This window comes from Phodopus roborovskii, unplaced genomic scaffold (assembly GCF_943737965.1).
Source record: "Phodopus roborovskii unplaced genomic scaffold, PHOROB, whole genome shotgun sequence".
In the NCBI taxonomy this organism is placed as follows: domain Eukaryota; kingdom Metazoa; phylum Chordata; class Mammalia; order Rodentia; family Cricetidae; genus Phodopus; species Phodopus roborovskii.
Genome location: NW_026125052.1, coordinates 32,193,276 through 32,211,549, shown reverse-complemented (window position 1 = coordinate 32,211,549; position 18,274 = coordinate 32,193,276). Strand labels below are relative to the sequence as shown.

At 57.4% G+C, this 18,274-nt stretch overlaps 1 protein-coding gene across 1 annotated transcript in view; it reads left to right on the top strand.

The window, feature by feature from the left end:
• The window catches only part of Rbfox3 (RNA binding fox-1 homolog 3), a 393,089-nt gene that overhangs the window by 366,650 nt on the left and 8,165 nt on the right, over positions 1–18,274 (top strand). The window contains exons 3-8 of the mRNA XM_051183097.1: positions 6,735–6,989; positions 10,285–10,288; positions 14,169–14,287; positions 16,085–16,138; positions 16,894–16,986; positions 18,165–18,225. Of these exons, the coding sequence (XP_051039054.1) occupies positions 6,735–6,989; positions 10,285–10,288; positions 14,169–14,287; positions 16,085–16,138; positions 16,894–16,986; positions 18,165–18,225 (586 nt within the window). The remainder of the gene's footprint in view (positions 1–6,734; positions 6,990–10,284; positions 10,289–14,168; positions 14,288–16,084; positions 16,139–16,893; positions 16,987–18,164; positions 18,226–18,274) is intronic.

Below are 18,274 nucleotides of genomic sequence, written 5' to 3'. Positions count from 1 at the left end.
GCAGGAAACAGTGCCCCAGTGTAGGCACTACCACCGCATTCTGGAGATGCTAGGTGTGGATACGGAGATCTGAACTAGATGCCTGTCTGTACGGTCCATTTGCCTGCAATTCTTCACCTGGGAACTAGTGAGCGATACTCAACTCCTGGGTCTGTGCAAGGAACAGCTAAGCCCAGGAATGCTGTGCTAGATTCTTCTGCCTACTGAGGACAAATCCGTGGCCTATGCACAGACCCAGATGCCTTTCAGAAGTTCCTAGGGGAAAGATTTCAGCTGTATGAGTGGTGTGACTAGCAGCTAGCTCCTTGCTGCTAGTGACAAGCTGGGCTGGGTCACTTCTTGTCACCTCCCACCTGAAGGTTTGGGAACTGAAGGAGCATTTAACCTGCTCAACAATAGCCAGAGAAAATGGTGCAGAAATGCCAGGTGGCCCAGCCCCACATGAGTGCCCCTTAGGGCGGGGCTGGGGACAGGATCATACCTGTTTCCATACCGGGGAGATCAGAAAGCTGAGGTCGCTGGTATTAGTTAATTTTCCTGTTACTGTGACAAAATAAATCAACCTTAGTATGGAAAGGTTCGTTTGGGGCACAGTTTGAGGGCATAGTTCATTAGGGGAAGACATGGCCGTGAGACAGTTGGTCACATTGTATCCACCATCAGGGAGTGGGAAAGGGTGAATGTTAGTACCCAGCCCGCTTTCTCCTTTTTATTCGGTTCAGGACACAGCTTAAGGAATGGTGTCGCCCACATTCAGCATGGGTCCTCCTTCCTCAGTTAAATATCCCTGGAAACACCCTCACAGACATGCCGAGGGGTGTGTCTCCTAGGTCATTCCAAACCAGTCCAGATGATGGTGACAGTTAACCATCATGACACCCGAATGAGTCATGGGAACTGGGGACTGGAACCCAGGACACCCACTTGCTGGAGGTTAGTCCCAAGGGCAGCCAGCCTGCCTGACAGGATTGAGTAGGTCAGGGAAGTTCAGAACGGGCACATCCAGTTCTGTCCTCGACTACGTCCCCGGTGCAGTGGTGCCCGCCCTGAGTGGGCTGCTCTGCTCGGGGGTTTGGAAAGTTGGCATCTCACCATCCCATGCCAGTTCCTCTTGTGGGACCCAGGATCCAGCCCCAAAAGCCCCTCTGCTCATCAGCCCTTCACATCACGTGACCCCATTCCGCCAGCCAATGTGGCAGGGTGGGGGGACTGGGAACGGGGGTGGGCTCTCTTGCTCCCTGACCACATGGCCTCTTGCTGCATTCCTTCAAGCCGCCCTGAGGATTACATGAGGAGTGGGTGGCCATGAAGGTCCATGCTTATACAGGCACAGACATGCAGTGGGGATCTATCTCAGGGGACATCGAGAACACAGGACAGTGGCCCTCACAGCAGTTTGGTGATGAGGCAGTGGCTTCCCGGGGCTACCTTCCTCACTAATTGCCCAGGAGTGGGGAGAAATGAGCCAGTGCCCACTCCCCACCCCCAACAGCATGGCCAGTGGACCTTGGGCAGGCAGCACCCTCTCTCCAGGGGTGAGGAGTCCGAGAGCAATTATCTTAATTGTCCTGGAGGGCCTGAGAGCAGGGAGAGCCAGGAAGACTGCAGAGGGCAAGTGGCCAAATGTCCGGGGAGCGGCTCCAGCTACTGTCAGGCCTCCAACTTTCTGTCCACTCCATCAGCACACACCCTGAGCACCTTCTCTTGCCTGGCACCCTACGAGCAGACTGCAGGACACAGGCTGGGGAGGCTGGGCCAGCAATGCAAGCACTCACCACAGGCCTCCGTGGCCACAAACCCCACAGATGCGGGGACATTATGGGGGACAAGTCAGTGTCCCATTCCACAGCTAAGAACCAAAAAAAAAAAAAAATGTTAAGTCCACATCCAGGCCCATCCAGCTATGGAGGAGTCAAAGACACAGCCATCCGAATGTAAGTGCTAAGGCCAAGCTGCTGGGATTGGCAGTTAGCTACGAGCTCTTCCCTTTCATTCCATTGTGTCACTAGGACCCAAGAGGTACGGGTAACCCACCCGCTCCTCGTGAGCATAGGGGACAAATACAAGGACCATCAGGAGCAGTAAGAGGAAGGAGAACACAGGAGGGAGACTCGGAGAGGGGCTTCCATGATGGGATGCCAGGGCAGAAAGTGTCCCGTCCAGACTGAGTGCCCCACCCCAGCCACCTGGAAGCCAGAGGTCAAGGTGCTCCAGCTGTACCTGCCTCTTAGAGCTTATGGCAGAAAAGACTGGGCAGGCTCTGGCAAGGCAGATACAAACAGTAAGTTGTAGCCCAACCCTCTGCCTTCTTCCCACACCCTGAGTTCCAGCCTCTGTGCATCACCCTGAGTCCTTCAGGGATGGACACGGGCTCCCTGGAGACCCCCATACACACCATCCAGTTTTCACCGGACTGTCTGGAACAGGATAACCCTTGGACCAGAGACCCCTCGAGGGCACAGACACACCTCAACCCCTGTAATAGGGGCTTCAAGGAGGACTCCCACAAATACTGTTGAAATCATACCATTTCAGAACATTGAGGATGGACTTGAAGGCTCAGAGAGTAAAGGCCTTTGTCACAAAAGCCTGATGACCTGAGTTCCGTCCCAGGATCCACCTAACGGTGAAATGGGAGAGCTCACACCCTCCACACAAATGCTGCGGCATGCACACCCCCATACACTTCATGCACACACACACACACACACATACACACACACACACAAATAAACCTTTAAGTTTTTAAATTATGTCATCAAGCCCAGATGTTGTAGACACCACAGTTGTCATTTATCTGCCCCAGCGTCAAGCCCCAGCCAGGCCAGCACTGAGGCGTGCCTGTGGTGTGAGCTGAGGGAACCATTCCGAATGTGCGGATGAGTGCCTGACCTGGGATACCCTCTCTGCTGACAGCCCCAGTCCTGGGGAGTCCTGTGATGTGGCCAGTGCCCAGACAGCGAGGGCAGCCTGCTCACCTGGATCCATTTGAGATGCTCCCGGCTTGCTCGAACGAGTTGGGTCCATCCAGACTTAGCTTACTTCTGCTGGGTGCCCCATTCCACCAGAGAGCCTCCCAGTGGGTGACAGCTCTCTGACACAGCCCCGGCTCTGTGCCTCACCTACCCTGGCTGTCCACATGTACTTTGACTCCTCTGTAAAAATGACAGCTGTGCTACAAAGTGGGAATAGGGAGCTTCATTGGAAAACCTGAGTCCCAGAGGTGCTGGACAAGCTTCTTAGAGGAAGGGGACACCTGAGGTCATCTTGTGGGCAAGAACTCAGCATTCCACAGAACTATATCAGCGAGTGACTGTGTCTACACAGACACCCCTTTTCATCCACTTAACCCTGTTCTTTCCTCGTTGGCAACTCTCTGTCACCATTTCCCTGTGCGACACGTGGAACTCTGACACTGCAGAGTCAGTGCAGCAAAGGAGACATGGTGTCTGTCCCCCTGAGACCATGTCACATCCCACGGGGTAGGAGAGAGACACTGACCCTGCATGATAAACAGCTGGGAGCAGGCTCCCAGGCAGAGAGAGCAGAATGTGGGTCAAGGAATGGTGAGTGTCGAGCCGGAGAGCCCAGTTTGCAAAGGGCTCCCTGAGAATGCAGTACTGGGACACCCCAGGGGTCTAAGGAAAGAACACCCCCACAGAAGGAAGAGACAGAGCCAGCGACCTGAGCCACCAGCTAGGTGGGCGTGAACCAGCAGGGACGTTTGCAGCTGAGCCAAACAAGACAGAGGAGCACCGCAGGAGGCAGAGAATTGGGGGTGCTGTGAGGACTGGGCGTTTCGCCCCACAGGGAGCAGACAGTAAGGGCTGGAACAGAAGCAGGATGTCTGGAGGGATGAGGCAGATGGAAACCCTGATTTGGCCTAAGTGGTTCGATTCTGGGTTCGGGAAGTCAGAGTTGGGGCTGCAGGAGACTGTGGAGTGTAGACCAGTAGAGCTGTCTCTGTGACCTGAATCCTGGGGTTGAGGCTGAAGGCTGAATTCTCACGTGAAGGAGAGGGGTGTGTGCCCCAGAGGGGAAAGACTTTCAGAGCAGCAGATCCAATGGGACGTTACAAGAAAAACCAAATTGTACAACCGTGTGAGGTGACTGGAATTCTCGTAAGAATGTGGGCGTATGCACGTGGCCTCATCTAATCCACAAACGTGGTAGATGGTTATTTCCACAGTTCACCTGCTGAGCAAACAGAGGTAGAGATGACAAGTAACTGCCCTCCATGGAGAACTGTATCTGTTCCAGGAGGACCCTTGAGGCGATCCTGGGAGTGTAGTGATGACTGCTTGAACACCTGAGCCACCAGGTGGCTCTGGTCCCCTCTGAGATAAGGTCTCACCATCTGCAGATGGTCGCCGTGGTACCCTGGACCAGGAGATGCAGAATAAATGGGTGTAACTGGGTGATACCTCCCTGTTGTACATCTCCACCTCCTCACACTGAGGATGACTGTGGTCCCAAGTGGCCCTCAGATCCAGCTACAAAGATGCCCGAGTCAGGGCCCCACCCCAGGCGGCTGAAATGACTCACAGCCAAAGCCACCCAGGAGGAGTGGGGAGAGGAGCTGTGAAGCCATATCAGTTAGTAAGAGTTCTCATCAAATATTTACAGGGGAATTGATCTCTCTGGCGTCCGCCAGGCCGCTGACGGGCCCCTCCCTTCCTCCCCCTCACCTTCTACACCCTTAGGCCTCCTGTTCCATCCTGCCATTCACCCTTGGCCATCCCGGGTGCTAGATGTTCTCTACCCCTTCGTGGAGTTCCCATCTCTCCCCAGCCCTCCAACACCCCAGTCCACGAGCCACTTGCCCGTTTTGAATGCCAGCATGTCTGGCAACAGTGTAACGTGACTTCCAGACCTAGATACTATGAAGCAATGGGTTGGGAATCTCCAGCTAGGGGGTTTGCTGGATCGAGGTGTGAGAATGGGGGGTGGGAAAGGGGGTGATACGGGGCATACCCCTTTCTTCAGAGCTTACACACTGTCCCAGTTTTGAGCTTTTGCATAGACAGGGAAGGGACCAAGCAGCTTTTCTGAGGGGGAGAGAGGATGGGGGGGGGGGAATAGAGAAGGAAGGGAGGGAAGAGAGAGGACTTGGGTGCCGGAGAGAGAGAGGACTTGGGTGCCGGAGACTATCGGCTTGGTGAATGTGTTCCAGGGTGACAGGAAGAGAGCAGGGCAAGGCTAACACCCATGGTTAGTGACCAGACAGGCAGGGTTGGTGCCAGGCTGTGGCCGCATGGCATCCCTTGAGCATCATCACAGTGGCTCCAGCATCTGGACAGCTGTGACCTTCACCCAGCCTGGTGAAGCAGGCCTGTTCGTGCTTTGCAAGGAAACCCAGCGGATGCAAAGAAAGAAGCTACCGGGGAAGAAAGCAGAAACAAGGCCCAGTGTAAACTCTGGTGGGAGAGGCTCTCCTGCCGATGAAAATGGGACATAAAGACAGTGGGGTCATCTGTGGGGGACAGAGGGTACTGGAGATGGCCTTGCAGGCTGACACTCTGCCGGCTGCCCCAGGCTGAGGTAGACACAGCCAGGCTGAGAGGTGAGATGTGCAAATGGCAAAGGGATCGGGCAGACACAGAAGGAAATGGGAAACAGCCATGCAAGCCCACCCCTACCTCCCCGCTACCCCATGCTCTCACTACGTGAAGAGTCTCGTACTATGGGCTCAGGGGAGTCTGTGTGCTTGGCATGGGGCCGCCCCTGTCTTTCCCACTCCCTCACCTTAACAGCCACTCAGCAAGGACATGATCCCTGCTGATGTCCTCTTGAGGGTCTGCTCCAGCGGGAGACATGCCTGTCCTCTCAGGTGATGGACCTCTCCGGCCGCACAAACGAAAGAGTGGAGGCATCATCTGCCCAGAGGGACAATGCGGGGACTATGGCCCGCATTAGGGACTAGAGTAAACCAGTCTCCTCCCTCTGCAGCCTCTCCTGAAGCCTCGGGTTGAAGGAAGGGCTCCTTGCTGAGCTGCTTGTCTGCCTGTAATGAGTTTTCCTCACAAGTACCCAAGAGGCTCAGGTGGGGCCCAGACCTGCATCCTCAGCTCAGGCTCCCCGGTGATACTGGCACTGAGGACCCAGTGGGGGTCAGCATCAAGGAGGTCCTCATCCCTTCTCTGGGCTGCCGGCTTTCAAGGGGGCAGGGAAGAACCTTAGTGAGATCTCAGAGGCCTGGCTATAGCCATCATCTTGTCGTGATGCCTTCTGCTCCTATTCCAGCAAGGTGAACTATGAAGCCATCCCTTTTACAGGAAACCAAGGCTCGGGGCCCCACGGGGGAAGAGGCTTGGTGGCAAGGGAACAGGGTGCTCCTTGAGTACATGTGTATCTGTGTCCAGGGAATGCTGGCTTTTAGTGGTCACCACGGCTAGGGTAGAAGGAGTGAAGTTAAATCCATGTTGATTCCTGTAGCGATACCTGAGTCTGCAATGGTCGTGATAGGTGATTGGTTTTTAAAATCTGGTGGGAAAAGAGAATTCTGAAGTTGTGTGGTCATGTCTGGCAGGGATAAGTGGCCACAGCCAGGACCGTGTGCCCTGTGTCAGTCCCTCTAGCCTGGCACCTCCTGCAGCCCTGCTAGGGCAACCCCATCCTAAGGACCTGGGAGATGCCATGGAAGTAGTGTGTGGAGATCACAGAGCCTGGATTAAAAGGCAGCATCCCTCATGGGCTTCAAAGGGTTCTAACCAGACTTTGCTCTCCACCTACAGGGCAATCAGGACGCCACGGCTCCGCCTGAAGCAATGGCCCAGCCCTACCCCCCTGCCCAGTACCCTCCTCCACCTCAGAATGGAATCCCAGCTGAATATGCCCCGCCTCCGCCACACCCCACGCAGGACTACTCCGGCCAGACCCCAGTCCCCCCAGAGCACGGCATGACCCTCTACACACCAGCACAGACGCACCCTGAGCAGCCAGGCACCGAGGCCAGTATACAGCCCATCGCTGGGACCCAGACAGTGCCGGTAAGAGACTCTTCCCACACTGGCCAGCCCAGGACTGTGGCGCAGAGTGTCCCTGGTTCGTGCTGGCTGGGTAGAACTTTCTAGAAAGGGCCTCTAGCTATATAAGGAGGGCTGGACTTCACTGTTGGGCATCTTCCCCCGAGATCATCACCCCAGTGAGTCTGTGTCCAGCCCTACTTCAGGCACTCCACACCTAACACCAAGGTTGCTGCAGTGATCCACCGAGGGATCACAGAGTGGGGATGTGACCTCACTCACCCCAAGCCGTCTTGGGCTTCAGGCGGCCCCTCTCACCTCGTCTGGGAGGTGGGAAGTGTGGTGGTGGCTGTGGATGTCCTGTTAAGGGGAAGTAAGGCCAGAGGCTCTCGGGCTGCCTAGGGTCTCAGAAGGAAGCCAGGGTGGGCGGTGAATGGTGGGCGGTTGTGGAGCTGTCTCGGGTGGCAGGCCCCCCTATCCTTTCTAATCACTTGTAATCTACCTGCTTGGCTGCCCTCCAATCAGATAGCTTCAATTACGCGGTTGTAATGCAGCTCAGAGGCGAAAGTGCTGAGCGCTGCACTTCTCAGATTTCCTCATGGAGAAAGGAGTGGGAAAACAGCCGCCTGGGTGGGCTGCGTCCCAGAGCCCTCTCCCAGGCTCTGTCCTGAGGCCCCCTCCTAGGCCCTGGCTGCTGCTACCGTGGCTTAGGACTCTCTGGCCCTTCCCGTTATGTTCCCTGTGGGCCTTCCCCTCCTTGCTCTGGGGCCTTGGGTTCATCCACCCATCCCTGCTGGCTCCATCCCAGCAGCCAGCTGCCGGCTGGCAGGGCCTGGGCAGGAGGCCAGCTCGCTCTGCTCTCCCCAGGCAGAGTGGCACCACCCTGGCGTCTCCCCAAGGGCCCCTCCAGCTGTGCTCTGTTAATCTCACCCCCACATCCAGCCGGCTCCACAGATGCTGTATGGACCCAAAAACTGCCCTCTCTGTGCATGGGCAGGGACCTTCTCCTCCACCCCCCTCCCTGAACCCCCCGAGGAGAGTCTGCCCACTGTACCTGGGCTGCGCCTGACCTTATTCCATGCCCAGCCAATGCTCTTCCTTCCTGCACCAGCACTACCAGCACGAGTCTGCTCTGAAGCCAGCAGAAGCCCCACTCCAGTGCAGGACATCTGACCCTCATCCCCCTCCCCCAACCACCAGGATCCTTCGAGCTGTGGGTCACAGACTGGAAAAGCCAAACCCCTGGATTACAGAATTGGGGGTCTGGCTCCAAGTCGCCAAATGCACACATATTCTCTCCATGCTCAGGATAGCCAGGTCACCCCAGAGTTAAAGAGGTTCGCCACAGATAAGTCACAGCCGTGTGGCCCAGGCCTTCTCTGATAGACTGTAGCGGACACAGTCCCCCGTGACCAAACCACTTGTGAACAAACGATGGGTTTACGGGGAGGGGCCTCTCGTGAGCCATGGGGCTTCAGCTGGCGGAAAGCAGGCCAGTGTCGCAGATGCCATAAGAGGGGACAGATAGCTTTAAAATTCCACAGCAGAGACCAGCACTAAGGTCTCTGGACACCTTGCGGCTGCCAGACAGTCACAACTACCAGGATCTGAGTCAACCTCTCTGCCCTGCATGACACAGGCTGAGTGCCAGGCTCCCGGCAGTTCTGTGGTGCAGAGGGGGTGGGGCCTTGGGCTCCCCTAGTCAAAGACAGAGATGTCAGGGGGCTGGGGTGAAGACCCGCTGCCTGGGAGCACCTGAAGCAAACTGAGCTTTGAGGTTTGGTACCCAAATGTTTCCTGTACCAGAGAATGCCAGAGCCCTGAGGGACACGTATCCCAGATTGTCCTTTCTCCGACTGGAGTGTTCAGGTCCTATAAGGGTGTCAGGGTCACAGTACCAGATCTTCTAATATGTCTATGTCACCATGAGGCCGAATCTGCCACTCTGACCTGGGGAAGCTAGAATGATTAGACTAGTAAGAGGACATTGAGGACGCTGAGGGTTACCCCTCTCCAAAAAGCTGCAGGTGCCTGGGGGCCTTGCTGTCTGAGCTTGGAGCAATTATGCAAGCAGAGCAGCCCACCTTGGGGGGAGCTCAGTGGAGGACAGGTGAGCTCTGTTCTGAGAATCCAGGAGCTGTTAGTCTGCCCCTCCCTCAGCGGAGCTGCCTGACCTGCAGGGAAGCCAGCATGTGCTGGCCAGATCCTGTGTCACCAACCTGCCTCGTGGACACTGGGAGGACTCTTTCCCGGCCTTTCCCTAAGCACCCTGAGACTGGGATGGAGGGCTACCAGGACGGCAGGCAAGTTGCCTTCAGAGCTCAGGCTAGACCTGGCTTCTCCCACCTGGCTCAGGACCTCCCCTGAGCTTCCAGACATGGCCACCAAGTGGTGCCTCCCCACTTCATTCCTAGGATGTGTGTGCAGCAGCATCCGGCTTACATCAGGGACACACCCACCATGGGGCCCTCCCCCCTGAGATATCTCCTCCTGCTGTGAGCAGTACTGGTCCACATTCACACCTCGCTAAGTCAGCTCTAAAAGGCTGATCCTGCCCCAAGCCAAGGATGGTACAGCGGTAGCAGGTGGCCCAGCAGCTGGTATACCTGCCTTGCCATTCATTCCCTCAGAGACATGTAACCCGGGCCTCAGCTCCGAAAGGCTGTCTTTGTTTTGGGACAGAGCCTCTAGGTGGCCTGAACCTGTGGTATCCAGCAGGGCTCCCCACTTTGGAGCATTTCCAGCTCAGAATCAGGGACCCCAGTTCCGACTGGCTCAGGACTCTTACTGACAGCCCACTGCCCAGACAAAGACCCTGAGTAACAGAGATGGCTGACCCCAAGGGACCCAGCCCATCAACCATTTGTTACTCTCAACAGCCTTGGCCACCAGGGACCTCAGAAATCCTTAGGCCAGTTTCAACAGTTTTGCCCTTAATCCCAGTGACTGTCACCCCTGGTCATTCCCGAGACAGCCGCTCATTGCCACACAGGAGACCTCTGTTCTGGGTCCCATCATCCGGAAGGAAGTCCCTTCTGAAAGGGCCGTCCCCACCTGTGATCCCAGCAGGAAACCTAGAGAGCCCAGAGCTCCTAGGCATGGATTCAGGGTCCCATGTCTCACCATCCAGGGCCACCTGCTGGAGGCAACACAGAGTGTTGAGTGTCACCATCAGTAGGGCTATGGTGACTCTGCCACATACAGGGGTCCAGCTCACGGGTAGAGGAACCCTCCTCATGCACTCATTAATTCACTCGGGGTCACATGAGTGCCAGGGATGGAAGCCCACTGGGCTCACTCGACAGGAGCTCTTGGAAAGACTGGTGTACACCCGGAAAATACCAGGACAGGGCCAGCAAAAGGTGTTGCTGGGTGCAGGGGTTTCTTCCATCAGGAGGGTCCCGGCTCCTTGGCTGACCAACAACAGAGTAAAGTGGGCAGATGGGATAGAAGGAAAGAAAGAAGGCATGAGCCCCAAACCAGGCCACAGATGGGACAGCTCACTAGCCTAACGGGGGGGGGGGGACAAGTCACGTGGTCAGTGAGCTGCAAATGCTGCAGACGCGTGGCCAGCGTGGTGTGCTAGGCAGCGTCCAGGCAACAGAAGCGCAGACTCGGGAGCTCTGAAAAGATACTCCAGGAAGAAAGGCGTGTCAGGGCCACATGCAGACAGCCCTGCCTCCCAGGCCCTCTGGCTGTCCACCGGAGTGGCTGGGTCATCACTCGGATACTCTGAGGGTGTGGGAGAAATAGAGCGAGGCTGCAGAATGGAATTCCCACAGCCAGCTTGGTTTATGCCAAGCTTGGCTCTGGGCCAGTGATAGGGTCTCCTGGTCCTTCAGCTGCCCAAGGCCCTCCTAGAACCCCTCCCAGAACCCCTCCCAGAGGCCCTCCCAGAGCCCCTCCAAGAACCCCTCCCAGAGCCCCTCCCAGAACCCCCCAGAACCCCTCCCAGAGCCCCTCCCAGAACCCCTCCCAGAGCCCCTCCCAGAACCCCCCAGAACCCCTCCCAGAACCTCTCCAGAACCCCTCCCAGAGCCCCTCCCAGAACCCCTCCCAGAGCCCCTCCCAGAACCCCTCCCAGAGCCCCTCCCAGAACCCCCCAGAACCCCTCCCAGAACCTCTCCCAGAGCTCCTCCAGAACACCTCCAGAACCCCTCCCAGAACCCCTCCCAGAACCTCTCTCAGAGCCCCTCCCAGAACCCCTCCCAGAACCCCCCCAGAACCCCTCCCAGAACCCCTCCCAGAACCCCTCCCAGAGCCCCTCCCAGAGTCCCTCCCAGAGCCCCTCCGCTCACCCTTCCCAGGTGACTTCTCCTCTGTGTAGAGCTTGACAGACCCAAGCAAGGGGAATCAGCCTTCTCAACTTTGCCTTGGCCCCAGGAGCTGGCACCCAGCCTTGAATGGGTAGAGGTGCAAAGCAGAAGGGTCTGTGGTGGCCGCAGTGGCAGGTCACTAAAGCAAAGCCAGCATCCTGGGAGAAGTTGGGGGCCTGTGGTAGCTGATTCTTCTCTGCTCTGAGGACTGCAAGCCGACACTTGGAGAAGGAGGGAGGGAGAGGGAAGGCACACTTCTCAGAAGGAAGGGTCAGCCAGGCCACCTACACCACTGTGATAAATGGTAGGAAGGCCTTGCCCCCCTGCTCAGGACCAGCAGTATTCAATCACACTAAGGGGTTTCTTAACGCACCTTACAGTTTTATAGGCGCTGAGCCCATTTACTTGCCTCTGTATACTGCTGAGTAGGACGGGGGAATCAAAGAAGCCCCCGACACCCCAACTTCAGTAGTGCCGTCTTGTGGCCCCCATCTCTGGCCAGCTTACTTCGACAGGGATTCCTGTGGCCACCTGGTAGTGCCCATTTCTGCCCTCTGCTGGTCAGAAGCTAGCATTGCAGCCCACTAACAAGCTTGATTCCTCCAACCCAAGCTGAAGATGACTTAATTCTTAGGGACGCCTGCAGCTGCCTCCTGTGTAGCTTCCACAGGGAAAGGGGACCACACCTCCCATGGACAGAATATGGAGCTCATAGCCCAAAAGTCATAGACTGCTGCTTTGGCAGTATTGCCTTTGTCCAGGGGTCCAATCGTCCCTTTGGAGTCTAGCCAATATCCACTCTCTCCAACAAGACCAAGGGTAAGGAGGGCAGCATTGGAACTGAAGAGTAGAACTCCCCCAGAAGCCCTGAGGCACCCCAGGAGAGTCAGCCAGCTCCCACAGAGACAGCCCGCTGCCCTGTGTTGCCCCACAGAGGTGGATCTGGCGCCTAACAGACCACACATGCACCCTCCGGCCCTCTGTGACTGTCCTGCTACCTGTGTCTTCCTGCCCAAGCCCAGCCCCCTTCACTGGGCACCTGGGTAGTGTTAGCAAGCCCCAAGCAATAACTTCCTAGCTTGCCAAGCTTGAGGCTTCTAACCACCCACTGCCTCTCGGAGGCACCGGGGTCGGGGCTGCCGTACCTACAGCTCCAACATGGGGCTCGGGAGACACACATTAACCAAAACTGTTCAGACACAGGTGGCTGGTCTGCTGAGATAGATGTGGGGCTGTCCACCTGAGTAGGGGAGAGGGAAGGAGGCTCCCTTGCTCATGGCTGTACCATGTAGGAACTCACCAGTGTTGCAAGGCAGAGTTGCATCTGCGGGACATTTGGGTGTGAATTCTGCAGCCCCACAGGCCTCTCAAGACACCCCAACAGGTACTGGGCCTTTGTCACCTGGGCCTTCTGCTCTGGCCATCTAGGGCACTTGCTGCCTGAAGCCTCGTCAGAGCCTCTTGGCTGAACACAGGAACATAAGGGACTAGTCTGCCTCTCCAAAGGAGACAGGAAGGCCAGAGAGCCACTCAAGCTGGAGCCCGGAAGCCCACCCCTTGCCGCTTGGACACAGCAGGTCTTGGGGAGACTGTCCATTTGGGCTCCATCTTTTTCAGCTGCAGCACAGACCCAGGCAGTGTTACCTTGGGTACAGCATCCCTGACCATCCTGCCTCCATGCATTCCTGGAATACAGTCTGCCCTGAAATAGACTGAGGACACCAGCGCTTCCTGGAAGGACCAGGGAAAGGAAGGCTGAGTCTCTCCCATCCAGCGCCCAGCAGCTGCCTCTGCTCCTCGGGCCACAGTGGGAACGGTTGTGACTAACGGTACCACACAGTACCTCCACCTTTGCCCCAGAAAGACTGAGAGTTCAAGGGATGTATCTTGGAGGTGATCCCTCCAAACCATGAGGGCCAGAGGGCGCTGGGATTGGAAGAGAGCCATCAGAAAGTGTGTGCTTAGCCTGGTGTTGCCATGCAGCTGAGTTCAGCCCCACTTGGAAGAACAGGGACAGTGAGCGCCTGCCCCTGTGTGTGCAGCCTCAGAGCTGCTATCCTGGACACTGAGGCTTTAGGGGTGAGTGGAAAACTAGGCAGACTGGCAAGCGTGTGACCTACCTGGCTGTGAACATGAAGACGGCAGGCCGGGGCGTCCAGGAGAGGAATTCCACCATCTTGGTCCAGATACCCACTCACCAGCCGGTGCTGAGGAAGTGCCGGCTGGTCTGCCTTTGCTTCTGCAGGGGAATCTGGGAATGGGTCTGGCTGAAGGCCTACCTCTCTGAAGATGTCTACATAGGCTGAGCCACAGGCAGGCTGAGCCTCAGATTTTCTGCCAGTCCTCCTAATGAACTATGGGGAGGTGGGCTGGAAACCCGAGTCCGTTCAAGTTCCCTGCCGGCCAGTGTGGGTCTAAAGAGGACAGACTGTGGGAGACCGGCCCTAACAAGTAGAGCAGCCCCTGCGAATGGAGTGAAGCAGCCTGACAGGGTCAGACGGAGCCTTGGGACATAGCACCACCCTCAGGAAGCCGGTCAGTCCTAAAACCGATCCGACCTGACACAGAAGGACCCCTGCTAGCATTGGGCAAAGAGGCCACTGAGGGTGGCCCTCAGGAGAGAGGACCGTGCTGGAGGGCTCATCGCAGACCTGGCCAAGGAGGCCTGAACCTGCTCTAACAGGAGAGGCGGTCTCACAGGCTCACCAGGACAGAAAAGATGGAGTATCAGGGCTGCCAGCTGAACCTTGAGAACTGTCCTACCTACCAGAATCCCTTTGGTGACTGCTGGCCCAGGGGGTAGAAAGGGTTGGGATGGAGAGAGAGGGTGGGCCCACACAGTCTATGGGGCTGCCTCACAGCCTAGTCTTCTCTCCGCAGCGGGCAGATGAGGCAGCCCAGACGGACAGCCAGCAGCTCCCCACGGAGAAGCAGCAGCCCAAACGACTACATGTCTCCAACATCCCCTTCCGGTTCAGGGACCCCGACCTGCGGCAAATGTTCGGGGTGAGTGTGTGCGCCTCTGCTCCTCTGTCCCCACCCCCCCCATCACTGCAGAGGGTCTGTGCCAGGAGGAGGGAGGGTTCTGGGGTTCTTCTCATCCGACCCAGTCAGCTCTCCCCTAAATCTGTTGGCACAGCACAAGAGCAGGATAGCCAAGCTCAGGGTAGGGCTCTCACTCATATGTCACCAGTTTCCAAGGGCCATAGAGTCCCCGGGGCCCCGACAGCCTACCTAGAGGCAGATTTCTGCTCCCAGAGGGACAGCCTGGCCTCCTGGCCTTAGACAGCCTCAGTCTCTTCTGTGTACCTAGGAAAGACAAGGTTCTGCTCTCCCAGGCTGTGCCCTGGCTCCCCAGGGGAGGCTCAGCTTGCAAAATGCAACTGATTGGCACCAAGCAGGTGGCAATGCCCTTCCCAGGTCCTCTGAGTGTGGCCTTAGATTTTGCACTGCTGGGCTCCAGAGAGAGTACCCTACCAACCTCATGCCAGGCTGCCCCAGAGGCTTGCCTTGCAAGACAAGTTCTGGTGTCTGTGGGTGTTGGGGCTGCTGTGGAGAAGAACCCTGGGGAATGTGAGGCAGCCTCCTGAGTTCCTTGGCTGCAGAGGACCATGTGATTTGCCTGTGTTCCTTCTCTCTGTCTCCGCCCGTGTCTCAACTCCCCTCTCTCTGTCCAGCACCTGTTCCTTTTTTACCATTCAACTCGGGCCTGAGCCTCACCCCCTGCTCAGTTTTTCTCACACAGCTGGGCTACACAGAGCAGAGCAGAGGGCCTCTGAGCAGCCCTCGCGTGACCCTAGAGTTGTACTGCCAATCTTGGGGTGGGTCTCGCTGGATCAGTGGGAACCGTCAGATGATGAAGTTCCCCAGACCTCTTAATCTGGGATTTCAGGGGACTCTGAACTTCTCTGAGCTTGGACACCTTGCAGTAAACGGCTGCCACTATAGACAGTCATGGACTAGGTCCCTCACCATGGACCCAGTCACAGGGTCCTAACAGACAAGCAGAAACCAAGTGCTACTGTTTTTTTGGGTTCATATAGAATGAGGCAAAGGGCTCCCCTCTTCTCAGAACCTGCAGACAGGGCCCTGTAGCTACCTGCCCTCCTTGGCCCAGGAGATTATGGGCTAAGGACCTCGCTGGTGTGTGGGGCTGTGGGTCACATGTTCGCGGTCTCATCATCATGGTCTCATACACCACTGAGGGAGACAGGCTGACCATGGAGACTCCAGGCTAGCTATGGGACTGGAAGGGGTCAGCCAGAGCCAGAGCAATATCTCCTTCCAACCAGCAGGAGACCTGAGTTCCAACACAGCACAGCTGCGAACAGCACTGGGTCCCAGGAGTCACCAGTGTAAGGATCTGTGCCCCCCACACACACCCAGCCCCATCCTTGGTCCCTGGTCCTTCACTCTTAACATCTTCTACTTGCCCACCCCCACCTCAGAAGGGCCTGAAGGTCCCTTATCCCAATCAAGGATCCTGATCTGTCATCTCTACTGCCATTTCCCGGCCCCAGCACACGACCCTCCCCTCCTCCACAAGCCCATTCAAGCAAAGGCCTCTCAGTAAATTAAGCATGACACTAATAACCTCGGGCATTTCACCCCTGCTGTGGCCAGGGCCAAAAGGGACCCTGGCGCTGAGACACAGGCTCCTTAAGGAAGACGAAGTAGAGGAGGGCATCTCTGGGGTCCTCTTTCCCTGAGCCTGGTGGCATCTTGGGAGTGGAAGGGATAAGGCTGCTGCGGTCATAACTCCTTTCTCCTGTCTTCTACCCCCTCCTCTCTCTGTCTCTGCAGCAATTCGGGAAAATTTTAGACGTGGAGATCATTTTTAACGAGCGGGGCTCCAAGGTGGGTGCCGCACAGAGGCCGCCACCATTACAGCGCGCCGGCTGTAGGTCCCGCCAGGCTAACGTGTGAAATGTGCGTTTCGTTCCTGGAGAGCTTCGCGCCCGCTCGCCCGCCCGCCCGCCCGCCCGCCCGCCCGAGGACCCCTGAGCCACACGGGTGCTTGCATTCCCTGCTCTTCTGCCTCCCGCCCCCAGCTGTCTGTCGTTGCTGCCAGGCTGCGTCTCCTCTTTCGGGCTGCCAGGACCTCCTCCCGCTTGCTCCCCAGAGCCCCACTGCCCCCAGCCCCGGGCCTGGGTCCCTAAGCCCATCCAACCATTCACAACCCTGGAGGCTTGTGGGAGGGGCTGCAGAGTCTGTAGATCGGGAGGGCACCCAGCAGAGAAAAGCTCTGCTCCCGTCGTCTCCAGAAAGGCCCACGCGTACACCCTGGGCTCCCAGAGTGCTGTTCCCCGTGGAGCCCAGTCTCAGCCCCTCCCTCACCCAAGGGTTACAGTGGCAGGCATGGCCCCTGGCCAGATCAGCATCCCTATGGCCTGTCCTCCTGAGAGGTGTCAGACGTGGTGGGCTCAGGCTGGGCTCAGGCCCTGCCCTTGCCTGGGGCAATCTCTAGCGCTGGCACCAAGACAGACTTCCGACACTAGGGGGGGCTCTCCTTCACTCACCTGACTTGCCCCTCTCTCTCCCTCCCTCTCCCTTCCCCCTCCTCTCCTTCCCTTTTCTTATCCTGTCTTCTCCTGTCTGTCCTCTGCTCACAGGGTTTTGGGTTTGTAACTTTTGAAACTAGCTCAGATGCTGACCGAGCCCGGGAGAAGCTGAATGGGACGATCGTAGAGGGACGGAAAATTGAGGTGCTGAGATAAGTGTGCGGGGCGGCAGGGCAGGGAGGTCCTGGGCAGCATGCCCCGCCCCTGGGCCCCCCACCAGCCTACAAAGAGCCCAGCAGGGGCCTCTGGGTGCAGGAAGTGCTGCCCTGAGCCTGACCTCCCAACAGTCAGCTTTGCCGCTGACTCTTTGTCACTCTGGCCAGTGGAGGGTCGAGATTCCATCCGAGGTCCCCCGACTTCCTCTATCCTTTCCTCCTGGAAGGGGCCTGTCCCATCCACACACAGGGGCCCCAGCAAACATGTGAGGCCAGGTGGTCTCCAGGGCTATGAGCAGCCCTGACGAAGAGGGCCCGCCCATCAGGCAGCCTAAGCTGCCACCCTTGTTGAAGAAGAAGCAGAAGTAGCCACAGCTGGCCAAAGGCTAGCGCTGAGCAGAGTTGGGTGGAACCACCTAGGCCCTTTCTTCCTTTTTGGTCCCTCAGTGTGGCCTCGGGGCCCAGAGCGGGGCCCCTCCAGCAGGCCTGAAGCAGAAGGGACTATGACTAAAGAGGGGCCTAGAACTGTAGAAGTTAAAGGGCTTCTGACACCTCTGCCCAGGCCGCTAGGCTCGCACGTAGAGGATGCAAAGGCCCAGACCTCTTCCTCAGGCACTGCCTAGCTCACTCCTGCCTCCCTCACTTCCATCCTCTGTGTCATTGCCTCTACCCCAGGCAGCCTGGCTAGGCCTTCCCTATCTGGAAAACAGGACCTGGCCCCTGGGTTCTGTCTGTCTAATGTTTCCCCTACCCGCCTTGGCCCCCTGTGCCCCCATCAGAAAGTCCCATGCTGCAGAGAGAGGTCAAAGAGCCTGCCCCAGGAGAAGAGTCGCTTGCCCGTGGTGGTGGGAGTATCCATCCTGTGCGTACACACACCTAAGAGGGCCTTGGCAACTACCTGGAAGAGAATTAAGAATAGCAAGGAGCCTGGCCACTAGCAGGCCTAGGACTATCTCCAGGGCCCCCCTCGCCAGCAGCATTGGACTCTGCTCCCTAGACCCACTTCAGGAAAACACGAGGGTGGGCCCGGGTACTGGAGCCAGCTAGATATCAGCTTAGGGGCCTCAGTGGCCCTTCCCCCACAGAGGCCACACCCCAAGGGTAAAACCTGGGCGGCTGAGGGCCGGCAATGAAGCTGACTCATTCACTCTCTCTATCTCCGGACAGGTTAATAATGCCACAGCCCGGGTCATGACCAATAAGAAGCCTGGGAACCCATATGCCAACGGTGAGAGCCCAAGATTCCCAGCATGCTTCAGGGGCTGGAGCAGAAGCCT